This window comes from Chrysemys picta, chromosome 4, assembly GCF_011386835.1.
Source record: "Chrysemys picta bellii isolate R12L10 chromosome 4, ASM1138683v2, whole genome shotgun sequence".
Classification (NCBI taxonomy): domain Eukaryota; kingdom Metazoa; phylum Chordata; order Testudines; family Emydidae; genus Chrysemys; species Chrysemys picta.
The window spans coordinates 106,286,332-106,313,260 of NC_088794.1; the positions used below are offsets into that span (position 1 = coordinate 106,286,332).

A 26,929-nucleotide genomic window follows, 5' to 3' on the forward strand; every position below is an offset into this window, starting at 1 on the left:
TTTAAATTAAAGAAAAATCATAATATAAAATAGCACATTTCCTGACTAAGTATTAAAGAAAGTCAAACCACTGAACTGGTGGATGTCACTGACTAAGCATCTGGAAGCAGAGCTTGTTGACATGCTAAACTGGGTTTCAAGAGCAGTAGCCTCTTCTAAAGTTGCAGAAAGAATATTATCTTCACTTCAGTTTATTCAATTAGTTCAGTTCAATGACCACCCCCATTCCTGGTTCCCCAGCTCTACTTCCCTCTCTTCACAGTATCCTGCCGAGATCTTGAAATAGAAAAATCTACATGATCTGACATGACCATCTCCTTCCCCTTCCTATCATTCTCTCCTCCTTTCCTCCCAATACTGACATTGGAAGTTTCACACCAGTTCTCCAACTCTAATCCCTTCACATGGCCAAGTGACCTCAACACATCTTATCTTTCTTGGCTCTGTTCTTATCCCCTCTTTTTACCTCTTCCCTTAACTTTTCACTCTCTAATAACTTCCCATTGCAATACAAGCATGCATCATTCTCCAATCTCATCCCACTTGCCTCTCCAACTCTCCATCATCTCCTAAACATTAGATGTGCCACCTTCAATTCTGCCTGGAAGTTCCTTCCCTCCAATTCCATTCTATAGCCTTTCCAATCTGGCTTCTGCCTCATGCACTTCACTGAAAAAGCTCTCACTAAAGTCTCCGGGAAAATCTTGCTCAGACACTGCTGCCCTGGGCTTGAGCATGCCCAGTGCAGACACCATTTTTGGTAACTTAGCTGACAAATCTGAAGTCTCTACTGAGCATGTGTCAATTGTGATTTTTCAGGGTTTGTCTATACATGGAGTTATTCCAGAATAGCTATTCTGCTTTAAATTCACATCCTACCTTAATCTGATAACCTCCCTGTGTAGCAGACAAGCCCTGCAGAGGCTTATAATTTGACTAAATTGACCAAGTTGTCACAGGGATGGCAAAAAGCCCACTCCTGGCACAAGTGCAACTGCCCATTACCCCGTGTCAAATTTCAAGTCCATGCTCCAAAACAGAGATGCTAGAGGTTTTCAATGAAGCAATTTTAAGAATTTTTTTTTAACATATGAAAACAGTATTTCCATCAACTTGAAACAGATGAACCATTTTAGATTAAACTTTCCAATAAATTCAGACACTGGGTGTGGAAAACTTTAGCCCAAATGCTTAAAGTTAGGCAAAGTTATATGCAATTGAAAACTGGATCTTATAAGGGAAAGTGTCAGGCAACCTTAGCTATAAGTAGCACTACTGGCTCTGCCTATCTTTATCTGCAGTAAAACACAGAATCCTAAGCACCTCAACTTAAATCCTAAAAGGAACAAAGCCTTTCATTTTATCTTTAAAATGTATTTGTAGAAACTTCTGAAATATTTAAAAAATTTTAATTAGTTGGAATTTCAGCTATTTTAAAGTTGTTTATTAAAGTGACTCGGTAGGTTTTGAAAGTTTTTTTACACTGGACTCTAACATGAGAAATTAAGCCTAGACTTCAGAAATATCACATGTTGCATCTTTGGAATTTTAAAAACGTATTTGAGCTCTGGACTTACTTTTTCAAATAAAATTAACTGATAAGATTTTAGATTTCTTGTAAATTATTTCACATTTCATAAAGAAAGCACATGATTAAAATACTGTGTATTTTACTGAATAATTTCTGAAAGTAATTTCTGAAAGCAAGTATTTTGGCTTAACTGCATTCCAATAAGTTTATAAAAACAAAAGCAAATGTCATGTAACAAGTTTGAAAGAACAAATATTTTAAGAAAGAAATTATAATTTTGATCTTAGAGCTATACTTTCAATGTATAACAGATTCAATTTTATCTTCTACCTAGACATAAGATAGGTATCCAATTTGAGTGGACATGGATCAGAGAAAGTAATCACTTCAAATTATATTTTAATGAAAACACTGTAAGATGTGATTAGTCTATCCTTCGTGTTAGATAAGATTTGTTTTTAATATGCAAACTAATTTTGAATATGCAGTCAAGAAATTAAACCAATATTCTCTCATCAGAAGCCAATAAAACAATTCTAAAATGTAGATTAGATCACAGTTGTTAAACACTCAGTCTGCCTAATACATTTATGTGGCCTCCTTGCATATTCAGATTCTGCAACACCTTAGCCTTCATTTAAAAAAAAAAAAAAATCTGGAAACTCGTGGTTGCAAAGCTAATGTTCCACACGTGAATGAAATGTACATTGATGCAATGATGTCTTCCTCAGTCTGCAGACAGCCTGAAACAACAGCTCTGTCTGCTTTGAATGGACAAGAAGCACTGTCCACTAAAGCAGAGGTTGGAAATAGTAGGAGATTAGAAAAACTAAGCAGGAATACTGCTGTTACAGGACATTCCCTTGTAACAAAATGCACTTGGAGGTTCAGTTAGTCCTGGCATTTTTGTGCCCTTTTCTGTTGACTTCTCTATTCCTCTAGTTGCCTGTGAGGTATTTGTGCCAGAGAGGCTGACCCAGACAATGCACTGGAAGCTGTTGTAGCCAGCTCTCTCAGTAACAGAAAGGTATTGCCAGCGTCTATCCTTGGGGATTGGTCAGAAAAATAGAAGCCCAGTAATGCTTAGAAGGCAATAAACCCACTAAGAAGAACAAAAATGATTCCTTTTCTGTTGCTTTGTTGTTCCAAGCAGGAGAACTGATAAAGCCTTCCTGCAGCTGCAGGAGGCAGTTCAAACTGGCTGGCTCAGCCCTTCAGGGATGTGGCCACTCCCAGCATGTTTTGACTGACAGATCTGGTTTACGCCTCCAAGGAGCTGCAAGAAGATGTAAGACCCATTGTAATGGATCTGCAGACTTTCCCTAAGAAGAATAATTCTTTTAGGGGTTTGAAAAGAATTTAGTGATCTCACATAAAATTTTCAAAAGGGGCTTATGTCCCTTTTGAAAATGGGATCTTTTGGATCCCATTTTCAAAAGTGCTTTTGAAAATTCTACCAATAGTCTCAATAACAGCTTTCAACTACTTTTTAATTAAGTTATATCCTTTCATAGTGACCGACCAGATCATGCTACCAAAAACCATTTTTATTAGAAAGGGACTACTGAAGGAGCGTTTAAGGTAGTTTTTTTAATTGCTTCACCATATCAATACTCATCTAGAATACAAGTCACTATAGTCAAGAAAGATGATATGCAGACAGAATTATTCTTGGGCAACTAGCCTGAAGATGTCAAGGACATGCATGGATAAATATATCTGAGTTGACTGCGGTTGCCAAATATAGTTTGGGGTTACTGAAGATCTAGACAATAGGTTGGAGTATTTATTTATGTACTTATTTTTAAGTTGGGTGAAGGAGGTGGCACACTTCAATGCATACTTAGAGTAACACTGAGTGGAACTTCCCTACTTTGTAAGAGATTCAAACTGAGGACTAAATTTGACTCTACCATTAAAAATATTGTCATATCACCAGCTAAATTCCTAAATATCTTTGAAACAGGTACTATATTTTGCATTCAACCAAAATATACAATAGAAAATTGTTTAGGTTTGAAAGGGCAGCAATAATGTACATTCACTAAATGCAAAACAATCTTTGTGACATTCTTAAGGTGCCAGTACTAGTTTAATAGGTGAGAAACAAGTGATGTTAGGTATTCGCTATGTAACCTTCATATGCCTTCATATGCCTCATTTAGAAACAACACCTCAGAGTGCGACATTCATGCTTAAGGAATACTGATCTTTGAAATGTAAAATGCACATTTCACATTGTGAAACAAAGAATCAAAAAATGATTAAAAAAGAAAATACTACTTTTCTTTATGATCTGAGTCTCGTCTGTATAACATGGAGCAGGAGAAGCACAGTAAATTTTTTATAGTTATTCTATGTCTTTAGAAGTCTGAAAAACAGTGGTGGATTCCAGTTTTGTTTTTTTCTGTCACACAGTTATTTTCTGATTTACGAAAGGTAAAATGGACAATGCTCTTTGTGTTTAATACAACAACACAGGATACTACACCAACATTTCTTCATACATCATAACATTCAACTTTGAAAACGTTATTTGACTGCTATTGTGGCAGCAGCAGAAGTACAAAATTCTATTTCTGTAGGCCAGCAAAACACCCAGTTTAAGAAAAAATTGGCCTTTAGTTTTAGGGATTTTTTCAGTAGGATATTTAGGAATTGCAGACTCAATTTCAGTTTAAACCAAATTGATGGCAAAAAAATGGAGAATGAACATGAAAACATACCTTTCTTGTTTTAATGCATATTCTAACATTTTTATTCTTCTTACTAAATCTTTCTTCAAGTTTTCCTGACCTTTTCTTTCTCCTTGTAGAAAAGCTATCCGAGCCTGAAAACACAAAAAGAATAGATTTGTTTTGTTCCATTAACCTGCAGTACAGATAAACACAATCTAGTTCACTGAATGACAAGAGTTTGTTTGGTAATATTTAGTTTCAACCCTTGTAGCGGAAAGCATTACTGACAAATATTTGCTTCACCGAATGTTTTAATGCAACCAAAGGCATACAGGGGAAAGGCAGACCAAACACTTAGTTCCTTCCCCAGTTGAAATCTTCTAAGGACTTCCAATAGAGGGGAAACAGGCCAGGTTGTTGAATACACAGACAGCACATCTCAAAGAACAAGTAACCTCTTTTTCTTCATTTGAGTTGTTTATATGTGTAAAAAGAAGAACAGGAGTACTTGTGGCACCTTAGAGACTAACAAATTTATTAGAGCATAAGCTTTCATGGACTACAGCCCACTTCTTCGGGAGCATATGCATCCGAAGAAGTGGGCTGTAGTCCACGAAAGCTTATGCTCTAATAAATTTGTTAGTCTCTAAGGTGCCACAAGTACTCCTGTTCTTCTTTTTCTGGATACAGACTAACACGGCTGCTACTCTGAAACCTGTGTTTATATGTGTGACATTCCCCTCTGGTGTTATCTAGACCGGTGATCTGCTAGGCCACTCCAATCCTTGACTCTGGGAGCCAGCCTTATCCTACTCTGCTGTGAGAACCCCCACTCCTGGGCTGTTCACGCACAGCCTCTGGCATGTAAGTCACTCCCAGCTACTTGCAAACGAATGATACTAGCCAATATCTCCGGTCCCAGACACAACCCTAGGAACCTCTGTCTTGCAGTGTCCAGTTATGCCCGCTGGACGCTGCAAGCTTATAGGAATTTGTCAATTTAACAAAGAAATTGTTATCCCAAGGGGAGTCTCTGACATGCTTCAAACCAAATGCACTGCTTCCAGTAAAATAAACAAACAGATTTATTAACTAACTATGAAGATAGATGTTAAGTGATTATAAGCCAAAGTGTAACAAGTCAGAGTGGTTACCAAAAGAAAAAAAGATATGAGCACACAGTCTAAACTCTCAACTCTATTAGACTGGGCAGTAACTAGATTAAGCCATTTTTCTTACTCCACTGGATATTGCAGTCCTTAATATACAGGTTTGTTCCTTAAACCTGGGCCAATCTCCTGTGTTGGAGTCTTTTCTTCTCAGTGACTTGGTTGTTTTCAGAAAAGGTGGGGCAGGAGAAGGGCCCAGTATGTGTCCACTCTGTCTGTTTTATACTCTCAGTCCATGTGCTTGGGGAGCACAAGTCCAGGCATGTCTGGAGAGCACTGCTGAGTCTCTCCAAGCAAGGTTGAGCAATTCCCCTGGTGTGGCCTCATGCAGGTGAGTCATTGCATCGTAGCTCCCTTGCTGGACAATGGCTGTTGATGGGTTGTTTGACACCCCGCCCAGGCACTGGTTACTTTCCTTGCTGTTGCTTCTGGGGAGCTAATATCTGGCTGATTCCGCAACTTACAGCATGCTTGTGTGACCACCACACAACACAATTCTCATAACTTCATATGCATTAATGATACACATACACCTCTACCCAGATATAATGCGACTCGATAGAACACGAATTCAGATGTAACGCGGTAAAGCAGCACTCCCGGGGGGTCGGGGCTGCGCGCTCCAGTGGATCAAAGCAAGTTCGATATAACGCGGTTTCACCTATAACGTAGTAAGATTTTTTGGCTCCTGAGGACAGCATTATATTGGGGTAGAGGTGTATATGGAGAGAAAAAAGACTTTCAGCAGATCATAAACCTTTCCCCTGATACCTTACAAGGCATGCTTTATATGTAAGATCACAAATATATGAAAATGAGGAATATGGGGATTACAGTACACTCCCTCCCACCCCCTCCAAGGTATAGAATGTCACAATATGCCTTCCACTCTTGGAGACAGAAAACAGTTAACAGAGGGAGGTGGGTATTAGATCTGTATTCATGTAAGAGTTCAAGTACTGCTCTACAAAAGGCTGCATCTCCTACAAATACCTGGCCAACTGCATAATGTTTCCTTTAGGCATGTGGCTGCCTTACAAATTTCAAAAGAGAAGATATTATTAAAAGCAGCTACAGAAGCAGCTTGTGCTCTTGTACAATGTGCCTTAACTACTAACAAAGGATCCCGACCAGAAAAGTGACAGCAGAATATAGTACATCACAAAATCCAGTTCAAAAGTGTTTGAGAAGAAATTGGTTTAACCTTTAACTCTGTGAGCATGTGTCACAAAATGATTTGGAAGAAATCCTAAAATATTTAGTCCTCTTCAGATAGAAAGCTAAAGCTCTATCTACATATAAAGGGTGTAGAGTCCTCTCTATTAGCGTAAGATTTTGAACAAAATATTGGTTAATTAATTGGCTCATTAACATAATTAAGAGGAGTTTTTGCCAAGCAATAGTTTTTGATGATCTGTCAAAGAGTGAATATCTGGTCACAACATGATCTATGGAACCCAGCCTGTTCTTGTAATATTTCATTTACTGTTTTCTTCATTCCACTCAGCATAACAATAGCCAATACTTAGTCTGAGACTGATAGTAGTACAATACCTCTCCAGATTGTTCATTAAGATCACCCCCCCCCTTTTTTTTTTTTTTTTTTTTTTGCAATCCCATGATCATTTCCAGTCTTGGACAGTTGTTCCTTCACCCATATTTGGTTATAGAGTTTTGTTAGCTGCTCATTCACAATTTCACCTTTCATACCAATTTGAATTCTGTCAAACATCAGGAGCTGTCTCCTGTTTCAGGCTTTTGATGCCTGCTTTAATTTCATCGGGTGTTCTTGGTCCCTCTTCTATTTCTAACTTAGCACTGGCATTTCTCTCAAACCCATGAATGATCGTTGGCTCTGGACAGTTTAATACAGAATGGAAATATTCTATCATCTGACTTGTTCTTCATGCATTTTCAACATCTGTCCATGAATGTCCCTGATCAGCATCACCTGTGATGGTCTGGTTCTTCCTGAGAAGTCTTTCACTATTCTTTAGAGCTACTTGACGCCGCCCCTCTGTGCTGCTTCTTCTGACTTTGCAGCCTTCAATACTGTCTACTGAAAGATCCTGTGGAATATTGCTAGAAGCTACGGGGTGCCAGACAAGCTGATCAACATAGTAAGGAGTTTATGTGAAGAAGCGGACGCGCAGTAAGATAGGATACAGGCCTGGGTGAGTGGCTCGAGCGTGTGACAGGAGTTAGATTAAGGTGTAAATTATCACCAACTCTCTTTGTATTAGCAATAGACTTGGTGATGAAGCAGGAAACAAAAGGCATCATGAATGGTGTAAAATGGATTAGCAGAGATGAGATACGTGATCTTGACTTTGCCAATGACACTGCTTTACTAAGTATGACATCAAATGGAATGACTGCCCTTACATTAGAGGTAGGAATAGGGAGCTGTAAAAAATGGACTGGAAGTAAATGCAGAGAAAACCAAGATTATGAAGATAGGAAACTGAACAACAAATGCAAAGATGTACATGGATGGAAAAGAAATTTAACAGGTAGAAGAGTTCTGCTATGTGGGGAGGGTGATGATATTTGAAGGTAGCTGTGAAAGATATTCATACAAGATTAGGAAAAGCAAACACCACTGGAACTGGTCTACCTGATGTGTCAGCAGCATAAGAGGAACTAAAGTCTAAGGTAAGATTAACATGAAACTCAGATGACACCTTAATGAAACCTTATCCCCCATGAAAAATCTTATAGGGAGGACCTGGTATCAAAGCATTAATTCCACCCACTCCATGAGCAGAAATAATCATTACTCAAAACACTGTTTTCATGGATACAAGACTTAACAGACAGGTAGCAAATGGTTCAAACAGGGTTTTCATTAAACTTGACAACACAATATTCAGATACCATAGAGCAGATGAATCCTTTATAGGGGAAATACTTGAACTAGACCCTTAAGAAATCTTTTTGAAATAGAATGAGAAAAATATATTAAAACCATTAATCTTAGGATGACAGGCAGATACTGAAGCTAGATTCACTTTAATAGAACTAACTGATAACCCAGAGGATTTTAAGGACAGAAGGTAATCTAAAATGAAAGGAAAAATCAGCCTAGAAAAGGGAAATAATCCGATCAGAGCATCAAATCTTTTCCAATTACAGTTGTAAGTAGTTCCCATAGAAAGTTTTCTACTATTTATTAAAATGTCCTGAACTTCTTAAGAACAGATTTTCTCAGCCGCATTCAAGCAGCTAATATCCAGGCTATCAGATACAGGGATGCTAAGTCTGGATGAACAATTTTCCAGTTCCGATACCAAGTCACTATAACCAGTCACTTTGTCATGACACTTGGAGCCAAATATTATTTACTGGTAATGGGCCGTTTCTATCACAAATCTTAGACTTTTTTTAGAGCAGGATGGATGGAGATATGAAAATACGGATTAAGCAGATCCACAGTAGCAAACCAATCCAGTAGAGTTTTCAAAAGTACAGAAACAAGAGTCACCATTCTGAAAAGTCTTGAGCAGTCTCAAATCTAGAATGACCCGACCGTCTTCATTTTATTTGTGGTAGAAGGAAAATATGAGAATAGAAACCTTTTCTTTTTAATTGAAAGGAAACCTCTTCTGTAGCTCCAAGTTCTAACAAGCATTGAAATTCCTCTCATAGAAGCAATTAGTGAAAGGGGTCCCTGAAAAAGGAGAGGGAGAGGAATGGTAAGGGTGAATAGCCTGAAATTGTACGATAATCAAAAATGAGTAATATCTAAAACCCATCTGTCCATACAGATGTTTTCCCAGGTGGACTGAGGCTGTCCACCAGCATGTTCTGAGTGCCTGGGATGTACCCTGCAGAAATTGATGAGGTTCTATATTCATCAGTTCCATAAGCTGATCACCTATATGCACAGTGGGAGGAATTTTGCCCCTCCTTGTTTGTTTTGATAGAAGACAGTCATCATGTTGTCTGGCATTATCTGGCCGTGACGGGATCACGTGAGTGGGAAGAATGCATTGCAGACCTGTCTGACTAGTCTTAGTTCCAGGAGACTGTGTCTCCTGACTCCAAGGTGTCCACATACCTTGTGCTGGGTGGATGCCCATGTGGGTTCCCAAGCCTATAACAGGTGCATCTGTAATTATCATCATGTCAGGTGTGGGAGTTAGAAAAAGGGACTCAAAACACATACATGTTCCAAGTTTATCCACCAGGTGAGTGAAGCCCTGACACTGTTGGAGACTGTCACTATGCTGTGACTCTCTGGCATATAGACTGACTTGATCCAGGGTTGCAGACAATGGAGATGGAGCTTGGTGCATGTTACTCAAGTACAGAAAGCCATGTGGCCTAATAAAGAAACAAAGATCTAGACTGTTTGGGGTTAGTGAGTGACTTGCTTTATCAGACTGCTCGTGGCATGGAATCTGCCTGTTAGTATATGGGCCTGTTAGCCTGAGATAGAATTTTGGGTTTGATTTTTTTAATGTGTGTGAATAAAGAACAAAGACATTGTGTGTTACATCTGCTCACAAGCAGATGAGGTGAAAAGAGATGAGACAGACTTAAAGTGTTGCTCGATAGAGTGGGAGTTTAATATATGAGCGTACACTTGAACAGTCCTGCCTCAACTCCTCTCCCAAGATAAGGTCAAGCAAACAGTTGGGAGGGACGAAGGGGATGGGGGAGAAACACTAAAATCCAAAAAAATGCCTGTCCCTGATCAGAGCACAACCTCACTTCTTACCCCTCCCATGGATACAAAAGAGGTGGTACTAAAGCCCCCAGACCCAAGACCCTCCAAAACAGAACATGACCATAAAATGTAAGGGGTGGGACCAAAGGCATGCACTGCAGGTATAATTATGCCTGCTAAGGAAGGGGAGGGAGACATTGGGAAAAAAGCTCTACCGGTGTGCAGAGCTATGGATATGCTTGCTTGATTAATCCCAATAAAGACTGCATTGCCTGCCCTTTGGACTCCTGGTCTTCTGCTTTCTGTCTTTGTGACAAGAGCCAGGGGAAGGGTGAAGGGAAAGCCCTTAACACTGTCCCCAAGGAGATCGGTATTTGCTGTAGTCAAGTCCATGGCTGCCCCTATAAAGTCTATGAGTTGTGTGGGAGTCAGAGTAGACCCTTTCATGTTCACACAGATTCCCAGAGACGACAGGAGACAGGAAAAGGACAAGGTAGCCGACAACTTCCAGATGAGATCTGCCTGTTAGAAGCCATCTGTCCAAATATGGGAAGACTGTAGCTGTTTCGTCTCATCTGTACTGCCACCACTGAATACCTTTATGAAAACCCTAGGTGCTGCTGACAGACCAAACAGGAGTATCCAGAACTTGCAGTGTTCCTGTCCTATCAGAAATCTAAGATTTCTGTCATGATGAGTGGATGTCCACATGAAAGTAAATATATTTTGTGTCAAGAGCTGTGAACCATGTGTCCTTTTTCAAGAAATGAATTACTGACGAGAAATTTTAATTTGTGAATAAAAATATCCAGCTGATCTAGGTCAAAAATTGGCCTCTATCCTCCATTTTTCTTGGGAACTGTGAAATAGCTGAGTAGAACCTTTTCCCTTGATGCTGAGGAGACATTTTCTCTATAGTTCCTTGTGAGAGGAGAGAGCCCACCTCCATCCTTTCAGAGGATCTCCTTGTGAGAGTTGTCCGTGAAGAAGGGCTGGAAAGGTGATTTTTGTAGGTGGAGAAAAAAGACACAGTATAGCCAAAGTGAATGATATCTAGTACCTGCTTGTCCATTGCTATAGCCCTCTGGTTGTGGGCAAACTACAATAACTGGCCAAAGTGTTCCTCAGAAACAGGTGGGGATGGCACCATTGGTAGGTCACAACTCTCAAGCATCCCATCAAATGTAACCTTTAGCTGATGATGAGATTGGGTGGCTGTCATCGAGATAGATGGGGATGCATATCTTGGCCTCTGTACCCTTTGACACTTGTGTGGCAGTTCATATGGTCACTGGTGGTAGAAAGGCTGTGGAAGAGGCCTTGGTTTATAGACCTGTTTATTATTCTTCCTTTTCAGGGCTGAGGTATACATGCCCAGGGAATGGAGAAGTCCATAATGGGGTTCTGAACCTCCCTGGGGAACCCCGAAAAGTGAAGCCATGACTGTTGCTGTATTACTACTGTGATCACCATAAATCTTGATGCATTATCAGCTGCGTCCACTGTAGCTTGCAGTGAGGTTTTAGCCCCAAGTCTACCTTCCTCAACAAGGGCTTGGAATTGAGCCCTGTCATCCTGTGGGACTTTATTTCTGACCTCCAGGAACTTCAATTAGTTCAGAAAAATTGTATTTTACTAACAGAGCCTGGTAGTTAGAAATTCTGAACTGGAGGCTGGTGGATGAAAATACAGTACCTTCCTCCCCAGAAGGTCCAGGTGTTTAGCTTCTTTGTCCACAGGGCGGCCTTAGAGTGCTGCTTTCCATGGTTGTCTGTTATATTAGGGAATTGGGAGCTGTGTTGGTGAACAAGAATTCTGCCCATTGCAGGCATAAACATTTCACAGCCCTTTTAGAAGCTGGGGTACACATTGCTGGTGTATGCCATACTACTCTAGCCATTCTCATTCACTGTGAGAACTGCCTGAATGGGCTGCAGGATAATCAAAATCTTGTGCTACCTATTTTGAACTTCTAATGGAACCTGAAGTAATGCTACCACACACTGCAATATTCCTTGATATTGTTTATGGTCATCAGGTAGGAATGGTGAAGATGGGACAATTGCCTCATTGGGTGAGGAAGATGATACACTGTTGTTACCACCTATACTAACAAATCGAGATCATTCTCCTCCTCCTCCTTCTCCTCCTCCTCCATGTACTCCTGCGCAGCCAGCAGCTGATGTCTAGGAGGAGAGGAATGACAACTCTGTGATAGAGTGCACAGATCCAAGACATCGTGCATAAGGATACCATGGACCCAAATGGGGCTAGTACGAAGGGTCAAAGGCCTGGTTGAAGTGGCAGGCAAGGCATTGGAGGGTAACCATGCTCAAAGCCCTGTTTTGGCGAACCTCCCTGGGTTGGGGAGGTGATGGATCATCCTGGACACTGGATTCAGCCAATGAGAAGGCCAGATCTGTCTCCATCAGTGGGAGGAAGCTCTAGCTCATGGATGGACTAGGCGGCTAACTCTTTCTACTTGAGGCAGCATCTTCTGCTGGGGTGAAAATGTCCCTCAAAGACTAGGACAGAAAGCAGAGGAGATTGTGGGTCCAGGAGAGTGAAGATCTGTATATGTCTCAGCCTGTCCTGGAATAAAAGGAGTCCCAGTTGACAGTTTTCCTAGATCTGGTGTCATGACAGATTTTGTGGTTGTGGGTCCTTATGGGGCCAGGCCAGGCCAGGCATCAGTAATAGGGCTAGTACCATTGGAGCTCTGCTCCTGCACACTTTCCCTTCATGGTCAGGAGGCTTAGGGAGACCTAAGGCCTTGGGACCTGAGCATAAAGGCTCACCAGACTTGAAAGGAGTCAGGGAGAGATCCCTTCTCTGGAAGCAGGCTTAAAGAAGGATCTGTTTTTATGTCTGTGAGAGTGCCACTTAGGCCAGGTCCACACTAACCCCCCACTTCGGACTAAGGTACGCAAATTCAGCTACGTTAATAACATAGCTGAATTTGAAGTACCTTAGTCCGAACTTACCGCGGGTCCAGATGTGGCAGGCAGGCTCCCCCGTTGATGCCGCGTACTCCTCTCGCTGAGCTGGAGTACCGGTGTCGACAGCGAGCACTTCCGGGATCGATTTATCGCGTCTAGACAAGACACAATAAATCGATCCCAGAAGATCGATCGCTTACATCCGGACCAGGAAGTAAGTATAGACGTACCCTTACTCTCAGGACATCAGGTCTTTAGATTTATCTGATCTGGCTTCTATTCTAGTGTTTATGCTTGGAGAGGTGCTGCTCGAGGATTGACACTGACGTAGAGGGGGCTCCCTGGCCTGCTCTGACTGGGATCTCATGGCTTTCTGCATGAGGTGCTTCCTCAGTTAGAGATCTTGTTACTCTCGGGTCCGGGGTGGGAAGGAGTGACAGATACTACACTTGGCAGACAGATAAGCCATCTCAAGACAGCAAAGGTCGTACTGGTGGTTATCACTTACCAAAAAGGAGGGCAGAGGAGACAGTTTTTGAATACAGAATACTGGTCATAGTCCTACTCCCAGAAGCAAATGGGAAAAGGAGATGGTCCTTGAAGTGGGGAAAAACTAAGCTGCACTAACTATATAAAGTACTATAAAACACACTAAAATCTACTAACAACTAAATACAAAAATATTTACAGAGATGAAGGTGGACGTGACGATAGCTCCAGATATAGAGGATTCCAAGTCAGGCCATGTGATAGTAAGAAGAAATTAGAGAGGTGGTTGGACTGGCGCACCTCCCCTAACACTCTTGGTGTTCTAGGGTGTGGGTGCAAACCAAAGGGACACTATTTGCAAGGTTTTCCAGTCTCAGGCGCATGGTGTGCAGGCATATCCACATGTGGAATACACACAGGAACCAGCACCTGAAGACACAACAAGTCTTAAATTAGTCTTTCCTACAAAAATGAGAAAAGCATTTAGTTGAAGACTGTTTGCAATTCTCAAGGATAAAGCCTCAATTTCTTGTTAGATCTGGTTAAGAATGTCCTGCCCAAATGGTTCGTAGTTTGGAATGAGAACAAAAAAATAATAAAAAAAATGTTCGTGGCTTGAGAGAACCTGGCTTCTTGCAATAAACCTGCTCTAGGGTTCCCCCCCGTTTGACTGGTTTTGCTGCCTCCTTGAAGATTCCCATATTACATGGTAGGCCTGTTGAATTCTGTAGGAGGATTCTGCAGCACTTTCAACAGCTTATATAATGAGCCTCTGTCCTGGACCAAGTAAGCTACCATCTAGGCGCTACAGTTCAAGACACTAATCTCCCTTGGAGTTTTAACAGAGGGAATGTCTACAGGAGATTTGCTATGGAGAAAGCGGTCTACAATTTTCCAAAGGAACAAAATGTGTAAATGTCCTTGGTCTCCTCTGGGGTACTAAAATCATACCAAATTAGACAACAATGGAGGGAGATGAAGATATGCACCTGGCATATAGAGCAGCAGAATCAGGAAGAGTTTGTTATCTTTTCATCTCTATCTACTGGATCCTACAGTTAAACCATAATGATGAATTTGAATTTAGGTTAATTTATACTGTGGAATTAAGCAAAAGAATAACAAATACCTGAACAGAAAAAGGAATAATTATTTAACGTTTGCGCAGTATTTTAAACAGATGTGTTATCTAAACAATTGCTGTCTTTAAAATACAGTGCATGAGATAAACATTATGAACTGAAAATACAGTACCAGAATTGCCAACTCTTGCAGCTCTATCACAAGTCTCACAATATTTGGTGTTTTTCTTAAAGCCACAGTTGCCAGAATCAGATCACCACCTGAGAACCTAAGCTTTTATTTAAAAAAAAAAAAAAAAAAATTATCTAGCTCTCATGGCCAAGGAAAAGAACTTGAAAACATGAGCCTTAAGCAGTCCAATACCAGAAGGCAAATACAAAAAACCTAACACTCAATTTTGCATGGAAGCACTCATACCACAGCAATGGGTAGCAGTATACAGTCTTAAAACAGAAAAACAACAACATATTTTATAAATCTCTGAGTTTTAAGCCAATCATGATTTTTAGACACTTGGGTGTCTTAGCTCTTGGATTTTGAGAACTTCCATACTATGAAGCCAGGCAAGGAAACCAAAAGCAGGGAGATTGTCTCTCCTGTGCTCTAAATGTTCCTTCATCCGATGCTCAGGTGGAGGACAAAGGAGGATGCAAACTAACAAGAATACAGTGGTGGGAGAACAGTGGGACAATAGCAGCAGGTCAGGAGAGGAAGTTGTAGGAGATGTGAGGGGTGGGAGAAGCAGAGAGGATGAACAGACGCACAGAGATGGAGATGGTCCAGAACCACGTCCAGGATAGGCGTAAAAGGACAGGAACAGGCTATGGGCACAAGAATAGAAGAGTATAACAACAAGAGCACATTCCTCTCTAGACTGAAACTGAACTTATATGTCTCAAGTCTCTACATTTCTCTGCTGTAAACAAGTAACAATGAAATCCACTTTGTAGAGTGTGGTTCTCATCATCACTTTCTAGGTTGGACAGTGCTCTGTGGAAGAACCAAACTTGTGTAGCAAATAAGGCTGCTGTTTGTCAGACCCTTGCCTTATTTGCTGCACAGTTTGGAAGGTGTGTAATGAATGAGGCAGGGGACTGCAAAAAGAGAAAGATGGTCTTATGATTAAGGTAGTTTGAATGCCACACTAGAGAATCTGATTCGATCCCTGATTATGCCTCAGAGTTTCTGCAAGATGCTGGGCAAGTCACTTAACCAAACATTTCAAAGTCAGCCACTAATTGTCTAGTCCTCATTTTCTTGGTGCCCAGTGAGACACATCAAGCCAGATTTGCAGAAGTGCTGAGTACTTCAACTGCCTGCAATTTAAGTCAACTGGAGATATGCTTTGAACTTGTGAGATACTATAAAAATAGTAAGTACTCCGAAAAGTCAGGCCCGAAAATTAGAGAACACTTGACAATTTTGGTCTTAATCTCTCTTCCTCAGATCCCTCTCTGTAAAATGGGAATACCACCATTATATAATTTTACAGGTGATTTGAAGATAAATTCATTAATATTTGTGAACCATTCAGACAGTGTGGTGAGAAAACCACAGAAATGCTCATGAGGAAATTAATAATTTTGTATTCAGTGCAGGGTATGGATAGTGTGCATTAAGTAGGACTTGGTATCGTACACTGAATACGGAGGATAAAGAGGAAATACTGAGTAACTATTAATTCACAAAAAGAGGCAGGGATCCTCCGAAAAAAAAATAGTCACTAATTTCATGATCACTTACTATCTAAAGTATACACACAAGGGGACCAAATTAAGGTTGTATGGGCACCTTAATTCCAGCATTTCCTTACTTTTAAATGCAGGATTTTGTAACCTTAATGACAGGTGGAGACTGTGGGTGAGTTTTATGTTTTTTTGTTAGAATAGATTTTAAGGTTAGAAAGGACTATTTATGATAATCTAGTTCGATCTTCTGCATAAGAGGCCATAGAATTTCACCCAGTAATTGAATTATTTGCCTTTGAGGATTACTTTACAAAGCTGGATTGAAGTCACCCACCTACTCACACACGCATACAGTATTACTCAGCACAAGAGCTAATTTGCCAACTATTCCAGTCAACAAGCTTTCTATTTCTGTCCCTTGCTTTCACCTGTTTTCCTAATGTATCAGATGGTGTGCAGGGACTTGACTAACCTACCCAAAATAACAGTATCAATGAATCATGACATTCATTGGTGCAGTGACATACTAGAATTGTTAACCAATAACCAAAGCATTTTGAGTACTTATAATTGAGCTACTTCATATCATGTCACAGCTTACATGAGCAAATATATTATTATGGCTGTTTAAAAAAAAAAAAGGTGTGTAAAGTATGGACACTAAATATTAATTCAGTTAGCAAGCACTGAAACCAAATAGATAATTGATGCCCAAATATTTTTGAATAGCTTATAATCCCCAGATACTTTGGATCTGCAAGTAACTATAAACAGATCATTATAAAGTGTGCCTGCAAAGTATAATTCCATTACTGTGTATTACCATGCTTTAAGCGATGTTATGAGTGGCATTTGTTACATTATTTTCAAGATCCAGAATCTAAATCATGTGGCTTTTGTTAAACTGTAGAGATCTGTCATTGCAATTAAACAGACTAAATTTAAAGTTCCCCCTACACAGTTCTTTTATTACACTTTCATCATAACAGTTACTGTAGGAATTTAGCAGCATTACATGGACATAAAATTTCCAAAAGAACTTCTGTACGAGCTTAGAATATTCACAAAGATTCCAAATTTTATAAGAACATAACTCAATCAGAGAAGTTTTCTGGGCAAAGAATGAGACATTTTGGTTGCTTAAGCAACAACTGTAGCAAATGTGCAAGACTTTTGAGAAGTATTCATACAGCACCATGCACAATGAAAACTTCGAATATTAGAACTGAATTGTTGCAACTAGTCCTGGTAAGATTAACTTTAAAAAAAACAAAAATAAGCAAATTTTCCTTAATCTTGAAGGGGGGCGGGGGGGGGGGGGGGGGGGAGTTACAAGCAAGACTTAACAGCACTTATTACTAAGGTTGCCTGACACTTCTCATTGTAAGATCCTTTTTTCAGCTGCTTATCACTTTCAGTCCAAACAGTTTAAATTTGGCAAATTTTACATATCAGGTATTTGCCTCAGGATGATTTTTTTTTTGAAAAGTTCATCCATTTCTGAGAACAAGGCTACAGAAAAAAACATTGTTTTGCAAGGGTTTTTTCCCATATATAAAATAACTAAATAAATCTTATCACCTTTCTGTTGTTAAGTTCCAACGCCCCCAGGCTTTGGAACAAAGACTTCAAATTTGGGAGAGGGTGGTCTTTGTGTCAGAGACGTGCCTTTTCTGTGAAAATCTATCCAAATTTGGTTAAATTACAAGATTTTGAAAAATCTTAGTTCACACATACTCAGACTTTTGCAGCTAAAATCCCCAAAGATTCAGTCCACATTGAGGGGCGGGAACATACAGCTCCTAGCACTGATGAGACTATGCATATGCCATTCCCTCACAGCTCCTATATTTGATGAGACTGTATGTGCCATCCCCACACAGCAACTGAGCATGCTCCAGAGAAGGACTGGTCTACAGGAGCTCACTAGAAGTTTCCCTGTAATTACTGCTACCTGCTGCTCTGGGATAGGCAATCAAATGAGCACAGGGAGCCTGTCTCCCCCCACAGAGAAGACAAGAACTGAGTTGGAGTGGGAAGGAGCAGACTGGAACAAGGAGCCTGGTGACATTGGGCCTGGAGGGAGACTGATTGGGCACTGTGGGGGGGGGGGGAGAAGGGGGAAATGGGGACAAGTATGAGACTGGTTGGGCAAGGAGACTGGAATTGAAACCCTGAGGGGAGATTGGAACCAGCAGGGCAAAGAAATTGAAACGAGAAGCAAGTGGGACTGGGACAAGGAGCCACGGGTGGGGAAGAGATAGGACTGGGACTGGAGATTTGAAGGCATGGGGCAAAAGCAGTCAAAGCTTCCCCCCCCCCCCCCCCCAGGGGGACAAGAAGAAGAATCTGATGGCCACTAGACCACACTGCCCTCCACAACCTGGAATGGAACCCAAGATTCCTGGGTCTCCCCATTCATCTACTGTCAGCAAATAGCTTTGAAACGGACTTACAAGTGAACAGAGGATGACAACCTACCACTGCTATTTCGACTCCAGTTCAAGTGACAGAGGTCTGTATGGTGTATCTAAACTTTTCAACTCTACTGATGAGCCACGTAGGTATCAATTGGATGCCACATGATAGAATTTCTGTGTTCTTCTGTTTGCTTTTTTAAAACCCTTAAAATTACACACACAAGTATATTAAAACAACATGATTAAGATTATAAATGTCAAGTACTCAAAAGTTAGGAAACGGCAGAATTGAGTTTGCTTGTATATGGGCTTTTCTATGGTACCCATCATTATAGTAGGAGTGTGTCAGAAACATTAATTTATTTATCTTCACAATGCCCCTGTGAGATATGGGGAACTAAGACCTGGTCTACACTAGGAGGTTATGTCGAATTTAGCAGCGTTAAATCGAATTAACCCTGCATCCACACAACGAAGCTATTTAGTTCGACATAGAGGTCTCTTAAATTCGATTTCTGTACTCCTCCCCAACGAGGGGAGTAGCACTAAATTCGACATAGCCATGTCGTATTAGGGTAGGTGTGGATGGAAATAGATGCTAATAGCTCCGGGAGCTATCCCACAGTGCACCACTCTGACGCTCTGGACAGCAGTCTGAGCTCAGATGCTCTGACCAGCCACACAGGAAAAGCCCCGGGAAAATTTGAATTCCTTTTCCTGTCTGGGTATTTGAATCCCATTTCCTGTTTGGACATCGTGGCGAGCTCAGCAGCACTGGCAACGATGCAGAGTTCTCCAGCAGAGGTGACCATGCAATCTCAGAATAGAAAGAGGGCCCCAGCATGGACTGATCGGGAAGTCTTGGATCTGATCGCTGTTGGGGGCGATGAGTCCGTGCTTTCGGAGCTGCGATCGAAAAGACGGAATGCGAAGATCTACGAGAAGATCTCAAAAGCCATGACAGAGAGAGGATACAGCGGGATGCAACACAGTGCCGCGTGAAAATCAAGGAGCTGAGACAAGCATACCAGAAGACCAAAGAGTCAAACGGACGCTCCGGATCCCAGCCCCAGACATGCTGTTTCTACGAGGCACTGCATTCCATTCTAGGTGCGGCCGCCACCACTACCTCGCCAGGCTATCATCAAGTACTCTGGGATCATTGCCTTGCAGAGCATGGCGGCATACAGCCCTGGTTTTTGCTGGCTTTCACACAGCATGCATTCTTTCTCGGTCTCAGAAATTCTCAGCAGAGTGATGTCGCTCATGGTGACCTGCTTAGAATTAGGGGAATGTTACTATTGGGACTGCTTGCCTGTTCCTTTAGAGAACTGTCACCGGTGGTTTACAGCCACGCGGTGGAGGCGGGAGAGTGGCAGCATACAGGGATCTTTCCCGGGGACAGCTGCGAGGGGGTGGGACAGGGGCAGAGTTCATGCTTGCCTGATTGCCGGCAGCAGGAACTGCCCAACAATAGGAGCATTGCTTTGAACGTGAAAGGAGGGCACTGGTCTAATTTAAGTTTTAAGCAGCCAAAAGTCTACAGCTTACCATGTCAGCCTGCTACCGCTGTCCTGCCCCGCTTGTCTGCTCTCCACTGCAAGACCCCAGGCACTGAATGCGAAGGCCGAAAATTCAACCTTGTCTTGAGTGTGCATGTGATAGGTGCTGTGCATGGTCTTGTTCACAGAGAAAGATTATGTTCATTGTTCACAAAAAATTATCTTTGTGAGGAATTCACTCCCTTTTTCCCATCCCACAGCTGCAACAGTCTCCCGACCTACCCTGGCATCCCCCTCGCAGAGGCTGGCGCAGATTAGGCGGAGAAAGAAAAGGACACGGGACGACATGTTCTCAGAACTTATGGGCTGCTCCCAAGCCGATGCGGCCCAGCAGACCCAGTGGAGGGAGAACATGTCGCAATACCAGCGAGCACACAGCTAACGGGAAGAGAGGTGGTGGCAGGAAGACCAGCAGGCGACTCAAACGCTGCTTGGACTAATGAGGGAGCAAACGGACACGCTCCAGCGCCTTGTGGATGGAGGGGCGGCAGACTCCGTGAAAACTGTCACTCCACCCCTGCAAACTGCTCAAGTACCAGAAGGCTCTCATTCCCCAAAATTTGATAAGTCCTTTCCTTCCCGCATCACCCAATCCCCCATCCCAGTTTCATCCCCTAACTGTGTAGTTGCTTATAAAAGATACGTTTCTGTTAATTACTGTTTCCATCATGTTCTTTTAGGGGAGAGTGTGTTTGAAGGGGGGAAAGAGGGTTGGTAATTGGAGAGGACAGTCACCTTTACCAGGGTACAGACACGGGGGCAGGTTCAGCAGAAGGTCACACACACACATTGCAGTCACTAGGCACCCTGGTCAGTCTGGGAGGTGGTTTTCACGTTCTGTGTGGCGGGGGAGGGCAGATAGAGATCTTATGCAGCGGTCCTTATCCTGGATCACAGAGCCACGCAGCAGGGGATCTGTAACCGTCCTCCCCCACAACAAAGTCACATAGCCCCCACACACAGAGTCCCGAAAAGGAGGGGTGGCAGGCTCCGTTGAAACAACCAGCCCACCACTGCGGACCGCTCTAGGAGCGGGAGCCTGTCATTCCTCGAGTTTAGAAGCGTTCTTTCCATCACTACGCCCGCTCCCCACCATCTATAGCCCCACCGCAGTTTGGGAATCCCATCGCAGCGAAGCCATCTATGATGACCTGGATGTTTCCAAGGGTCACTACCTTTGACAGCAGTAGCTCAACGATTGCGTTGGCTACTTGCATCACAGCAACCCCCACGGTAGATCTGCCGACGCCAAAGTGATTCGCAACTGACCGGTAGCTGTCTGGCGTTGCAAGCTTCGAGAGGGCTATGGCCACTCGCTTCTGGACAGTCAGGGCTGCTCGCATCCGGGTGTCCTTGCGCTTCAGGGCAGGGGACAGCAACTCACAAAGTTCCAGGAAAGTTCCCTTCCGCATACGAAAGTTTCGCAGCCACTGTGATTCATCCCAGACCTGCAGCACAATGCGGTCACACCAGTTCATGCTTTTTTCCCGGGCCCAGAATCGCCGTTCCACAGCATCAGCATGACCCATTGCCACTATGATGTTCACAGCACGGGGTCCTGTGCTTTGTGAGAGGTCTGTGCCCCTCTCAGACTTAATGTCCTCACCGCGCTGCCGTAGCCTCCTTGCCCGATTTCTCAGCATCTGTCTCTGGAAAAGGTGGATGATAAGGTGCGAGGTGTTGACAACGGCCATAACTGCAGCGATGGTCGCAGTGGGCTCCATGCTTGCAGTGCTGTGGCATCCGCGCTGTCACTCACCAGAAAAGTGCGCGAACTGATTGCCCGCCGGTGCTTTCAGGGAGGGAGGGCGGGAGTGACGGTTGGATGACGACAGTTACCCAAAACCACCCTCAACACATTTTTTTCCCCCAGCAGGCATTGGGAGCTCGACCCAGAATTCCAATGGGCAGCGGGGACTGCGGGAACTGTGGGATAGCTGCCCACAGAGCACCGCTTCCAATGTCGACGCTTGCCCCGTTAGTGTGGACTCTCAAAGTCGAATTACTGTCCTTAGTGTGGAAAAACACGTTCGACTTTGTAATATCGATTCCACATATTCGATTTAAGTACAATCGAACTACTCTCATAGTGTAGACATACCCTAAGACAGAGATTAGGTCCAAAGTATCCATCTGTTTTGCATACTCAGTTTGACACACCTAAAACCTCATTTTTCACAGTAATTAGCATTATATAGTACTTTATATGTTTTAAGCACAGCTCACATTGACTTCAGCTGAAGAAAAGAATGCTGAGCATCTTTGCAAATTGGGCATCCAAATAATAAAGGAACACACAAGTTAGTGACTACCTGTGAAAAATTTGGTTTAAGCATCTTATCTAGCATCACACAGGGACACTGGGGCACAGAGAGGGACAGAATCCAGTTCCTCAGAACAGCATTTAACTGCCTTAGCCATGAGACTGTCCTTTCTCTTCCTGTAAACACTTTCACCTCACACCTCCCACTTCATACAACAAATTAATCAGAAGTCCTACAAACAAGCCTCCTTCGCTATATAACCTTGATTCATCCCCAGAGCAAGTCCAATCTGTGCACTGAAAGACAGGGATCCTGTGCAGAAATATATACTTAGTGAGTGATCGTGTAAAGACTATCATAATACATATGCACATGCACAAGAGGACCAAGTTAAAGTTGCACAGGCAACCTTAATTCAGGCGTTTCCTAACTTTTGAGTCTTGACAGTGAAACCTTAACAATGGTCTTAGAGTGTAATTTGTGCATAATGTTTGAATTAGTTTGCCAAAAATCCCAAGTCCAGCTAGAAATATTAAGGAAAAGTTTGGTGTGAACACTGAATTAAGCAGTGAAACTTGGAAGGCAGATGACGGCAAACAATACCCTTCATGATGTTGGAGTACCAACAGTTTCCTGTACACCCACAAAAGTTTTCTGCTTCATTAGAGTCTACTGGATTGTAACAAAAATAAAAATCATAACCAACATGATTAATTGAATTTTTAAAGGCTTAAAAGTGAACACAACTGAAACAATTAAAACTCAAATACCAGTTACATATTCCAGAAATCTAAATACACCTGTACTTGACCAGGATACATGCAGCACAGTGGTGGTGGTGGGGTTTGTTGGTGTGTTTTGTTTTTAAATCTACTCTGGACTTTTGAGGGAAGAGAAGGCTTATAAATGTTTTGGGAAGAGATAGAACATAGTCAAGCAGCTGTTTTACAAAAGCTCCATCTTAAAGAGCATACATTAATGTGTCTCTCCTTACCCCAAAATGGAATTTGTAGCATGCCCTCAGATAGCAAAACGGTGGTAAATATTGATTCTTTATCTACAACATTGTATTGCAACATTAGCAGCACAATCTGCTCTAGAATTTGTCTTATATTCAGGATTAAAATGTGTGTGTGATGGCTGAACATGAAGCAAAAAAGTGCTTTTGAAAATTATTGAATACCTCCCTCCGCCATTTCACTGCAGTATTTAACACTTACAAGAGTCATTTATTACAAGTATACATTACCATTGTAAAAACATAATTATTCTACTTCCTATTCCCAAAGAAAGAATACAGGAATTTAAAAACCATTAGAGACTAGCTTGGTGACTGAAGGCTCAGCCTCAACCTTCTACAACCACAGGTTGACATATATGTCTAATTTAGAGCATAAACTTCTTGCGGCAGAAAATGTCTACACGTACAGCACCAAGCACAATACTGGACCTCAAATGTTTGCAGGGTTGATTAAATCATTCACATTTCTATGGTAAATAAATTAAAATTCCATGCAGTTTACTGTGGGGAAATTTTCAGATGCAAATTCAGAAACAGGATTTTGACTACTCTGGATGCATATTAAAGATTCAAGGACATTTTTCAAACAAGGTCTTGCCCAACTTCCTTGTCCAAAATTTCACTCTCTCTCCACTGTTGTATAGTGCAATAATTGGCTATCACCATTCACCCCATGGCTGTCCTTTTTCAGTATTGCTGTATTGTTTATAAATAAGGCTACGTTTTGGTCACGGGTATTTTTAGTTATGAAAAATAATGGCCAAAAATGACCATTAATCCTAAATATTTCTTTTCAAAAAGTACTCATTGCACCACAATTTTTCAGAGAGGGGAGAAGGAAAGGAGAAAGGATGTGATGTGTGTATGTGCAGGAAAATTTACGGGGCTCAGGAAAGAGTGTACTCCAGTTACTTTATGCAAATCTCATGAAACAAAGCTGCTGTAAAATCAGATTAATTGGCCAGTACGTTCTGGCTGACTTGAGCCATTCCAGAGTAGCCAGGGGCTACAGGAGAAGCTGACCATAAAAATCAAATAAAAAAAACAAAGTTAATACTTTATATCAAAGTGATTAGGAATGCTATATGGCAACTTGCTCTAATTTTCTTGTTTAAACCAAGGAAATTCTCAAATGAGACACACTGAAACCAAAGTAACTCCAGAAACTCAGAGTTGAGATTAAATTTAACAGAAAAGCAAACATGGTAACATATGGAAATTCAGATAAAGCACCCAAGCTCTGCCCTGAGGCAACATGAAGAAAAATCTACTCTCTCTCTCTCAAAAAAAAAATCAGTTTAATTTATGACTACAAACATTCATATCTCACCTATAATTTCTTAGGTATCAGGTGTCTGGATTTTTTATGTTTAGCCTCAACTTTGAATTTCTTGGGTTTATAATCCTCCATTTTTGGATAATTACAACATCCTCAATGTATTTTACCTTAAATTCTGAAAAGTACTCTCTAGCTTACCTCCATTTTAATGCAGATTTTGTCTTGGGATAAATATTTTAGGTTTCAATTAGTTGCTCAGAAGGCAGCAGCAAAGACAGACTTCATGTTCAACTACTGGGGCATGGGAAGAGACTCATTTACCTGACTCTCTCCACTCTCCAGTAGTGAAGGATTAAATCTCCCAGACTTTCACAATAGCTCCTAACCCAGGGGTCGGCAACCTTTCAGAAGTGGTATGCCAAGTCTTCATTTATTCACTCTAATTTAAGGTTTCACGTGCCAGTAATACATTTAATGTTTTTAGAAGGGCTCTTTCTATAAGTCTGTAATATATAACTAAACTGTTGTATGTAAAGTAAATAAGATTTTTAAAATGTTTAAGAAGCTTCATTTAAAATTAAATTAAAATGCAGAGCCCCTCGGACCGGTGGCCAGGACCCTGGCAGTGTGAGTGCAAGTGAAAATCAGCTCGCGTGCCGCCTTCGGCCCATGTGCCATAGGTTGCCTACCCCTGTCCTAACCAGTCATTCATTGTCAGGACTGTGCTGAAATGAAACTGACCAGATTATTCTTTTCAAGCAACCAGGCTGTTTGGAGGAAAGGAGGGGAAAGGGAGACAAGATTGAATGCAGAAGGAGACAAAAAGCTCATAACTGATAGCAACCAAAGTGTAGTTTGGAGGAATGGAGGTGAAGTTAAGGGAAGAATGGACTCTATGAAGGATGCAGGGTCCAGAAATTGCACTTTGATAGGAATTGCCCAGTGCACTCTCACCCCATCCATACCCTAACTAGCCAGGGACCAGGCACACTGGATCTTTCATTAAGGTGCTGCTCTTGCACCCTACTCACCCTGGTATCTCCTCCCATCTTTTATATCAATCTTTCAGGCAAATGTGTCAGGTACGTTTTTTCAAGTTATGGTTCAAGTTAGGGAGAGCCAGGAGGACCACCAAAATCTTTCTAAAGAAATACAATTCAGTTATGCTAGAGGGCTGCGCACTTCATTACTTCAGCAGACCAAGCTCATTGCACATACCAGGGCTCCTTGCATTCCTTCATTGCCCAACATAAGCACTCTCCCATCCCTTTCCATTTTAAGGGCTCCCTGCAGTGCCCCCCATCCTCCTTCCTCATAACGGCTCTGTGGGCATTCTTTCCCCCATGCATGATGCTCTGTATCCATTCCCTATTGCCTCCTCTGCCACATGCCCCATTCCACAAGGGCTCTCTCCCCCATGGCCCCTTCCACTGTCACATTTCCCCCCCCCCCCCCGCCACCCCCTATCACCATAGCAGGTCTCCACATGCCCAACATTCCCCCCTCTACATGCCCTCATTCTCAAGACCCCCATCCGCCTTATTTCTTTTATATCAGTCTGAGAAAATAAGTCATTCGGGCTGTCAACATTTTAAACAGTAGATAAAAGTCAATGATTTTACTTATTAAAAAAACATTTTATTTAATTTGTTTTATTTAAATTAAGTATTTTTTTAAAACCATGTATTTAAAATTAAATTTAAAGTTGATAACCTATGTTAAGGACTAAACTTATAATTATTAAAATCATTTACATTAAATATAAACAATAAGCAGCAGTTACATGTTTACTGCTCAATTTTAAAGGAAAGTTAAACCTATGAACCGGTGAATCTATTAATAAAAACTAGATGTGAGTGGATGAGATCTACTAATTCTTAAATCTTGAAGGACAACGGATACTAGAAACAATCAATTGCTTAAATGTGAATAAATATAGTGTGCACTCCTGTTAGCAAAAAAGTACCAAATTTAGCCTAAAGGTTATATTTAGTTGTTAATCAACGCGTTTTAAAGGTTACCAACCAATGAGAAAACCTTTCTTTAGGAAAATATCTAAAAAAGGACAAATGTAAAACAATTAAAATCTATTATTTGAATTTAGGTTTCCTTCTTGCGGATTTAAATCATGATT

The 26,929-nt window shown here is 41.6% G+C and overlaps 1 protein-coding gene across 3 annotated transcripts in view; it reads right to left on the minus strand.

Moving 5' to 3' along the window:
- Positions 1-26,929, minus strand: part of STRN3 (striatin 3) — a 101,956-nt gene that overhangs the window by 55,504 nt on the left and 19,523 nt on the right. For all 3 annotated transcript variants that reach the window (XM_005299168.5, XM_005299166.5, XM_005299169.5), the window contains exon 2: positions 4,258-4,361. In XM_005299168.5, the coding sequence (XP_005299225.1) occupies positions 4,258-4,361 (104 nt within the window). The remainder of the gene's footprint in view (positions 1-4,257; positions 4,362-26,929) is intronic.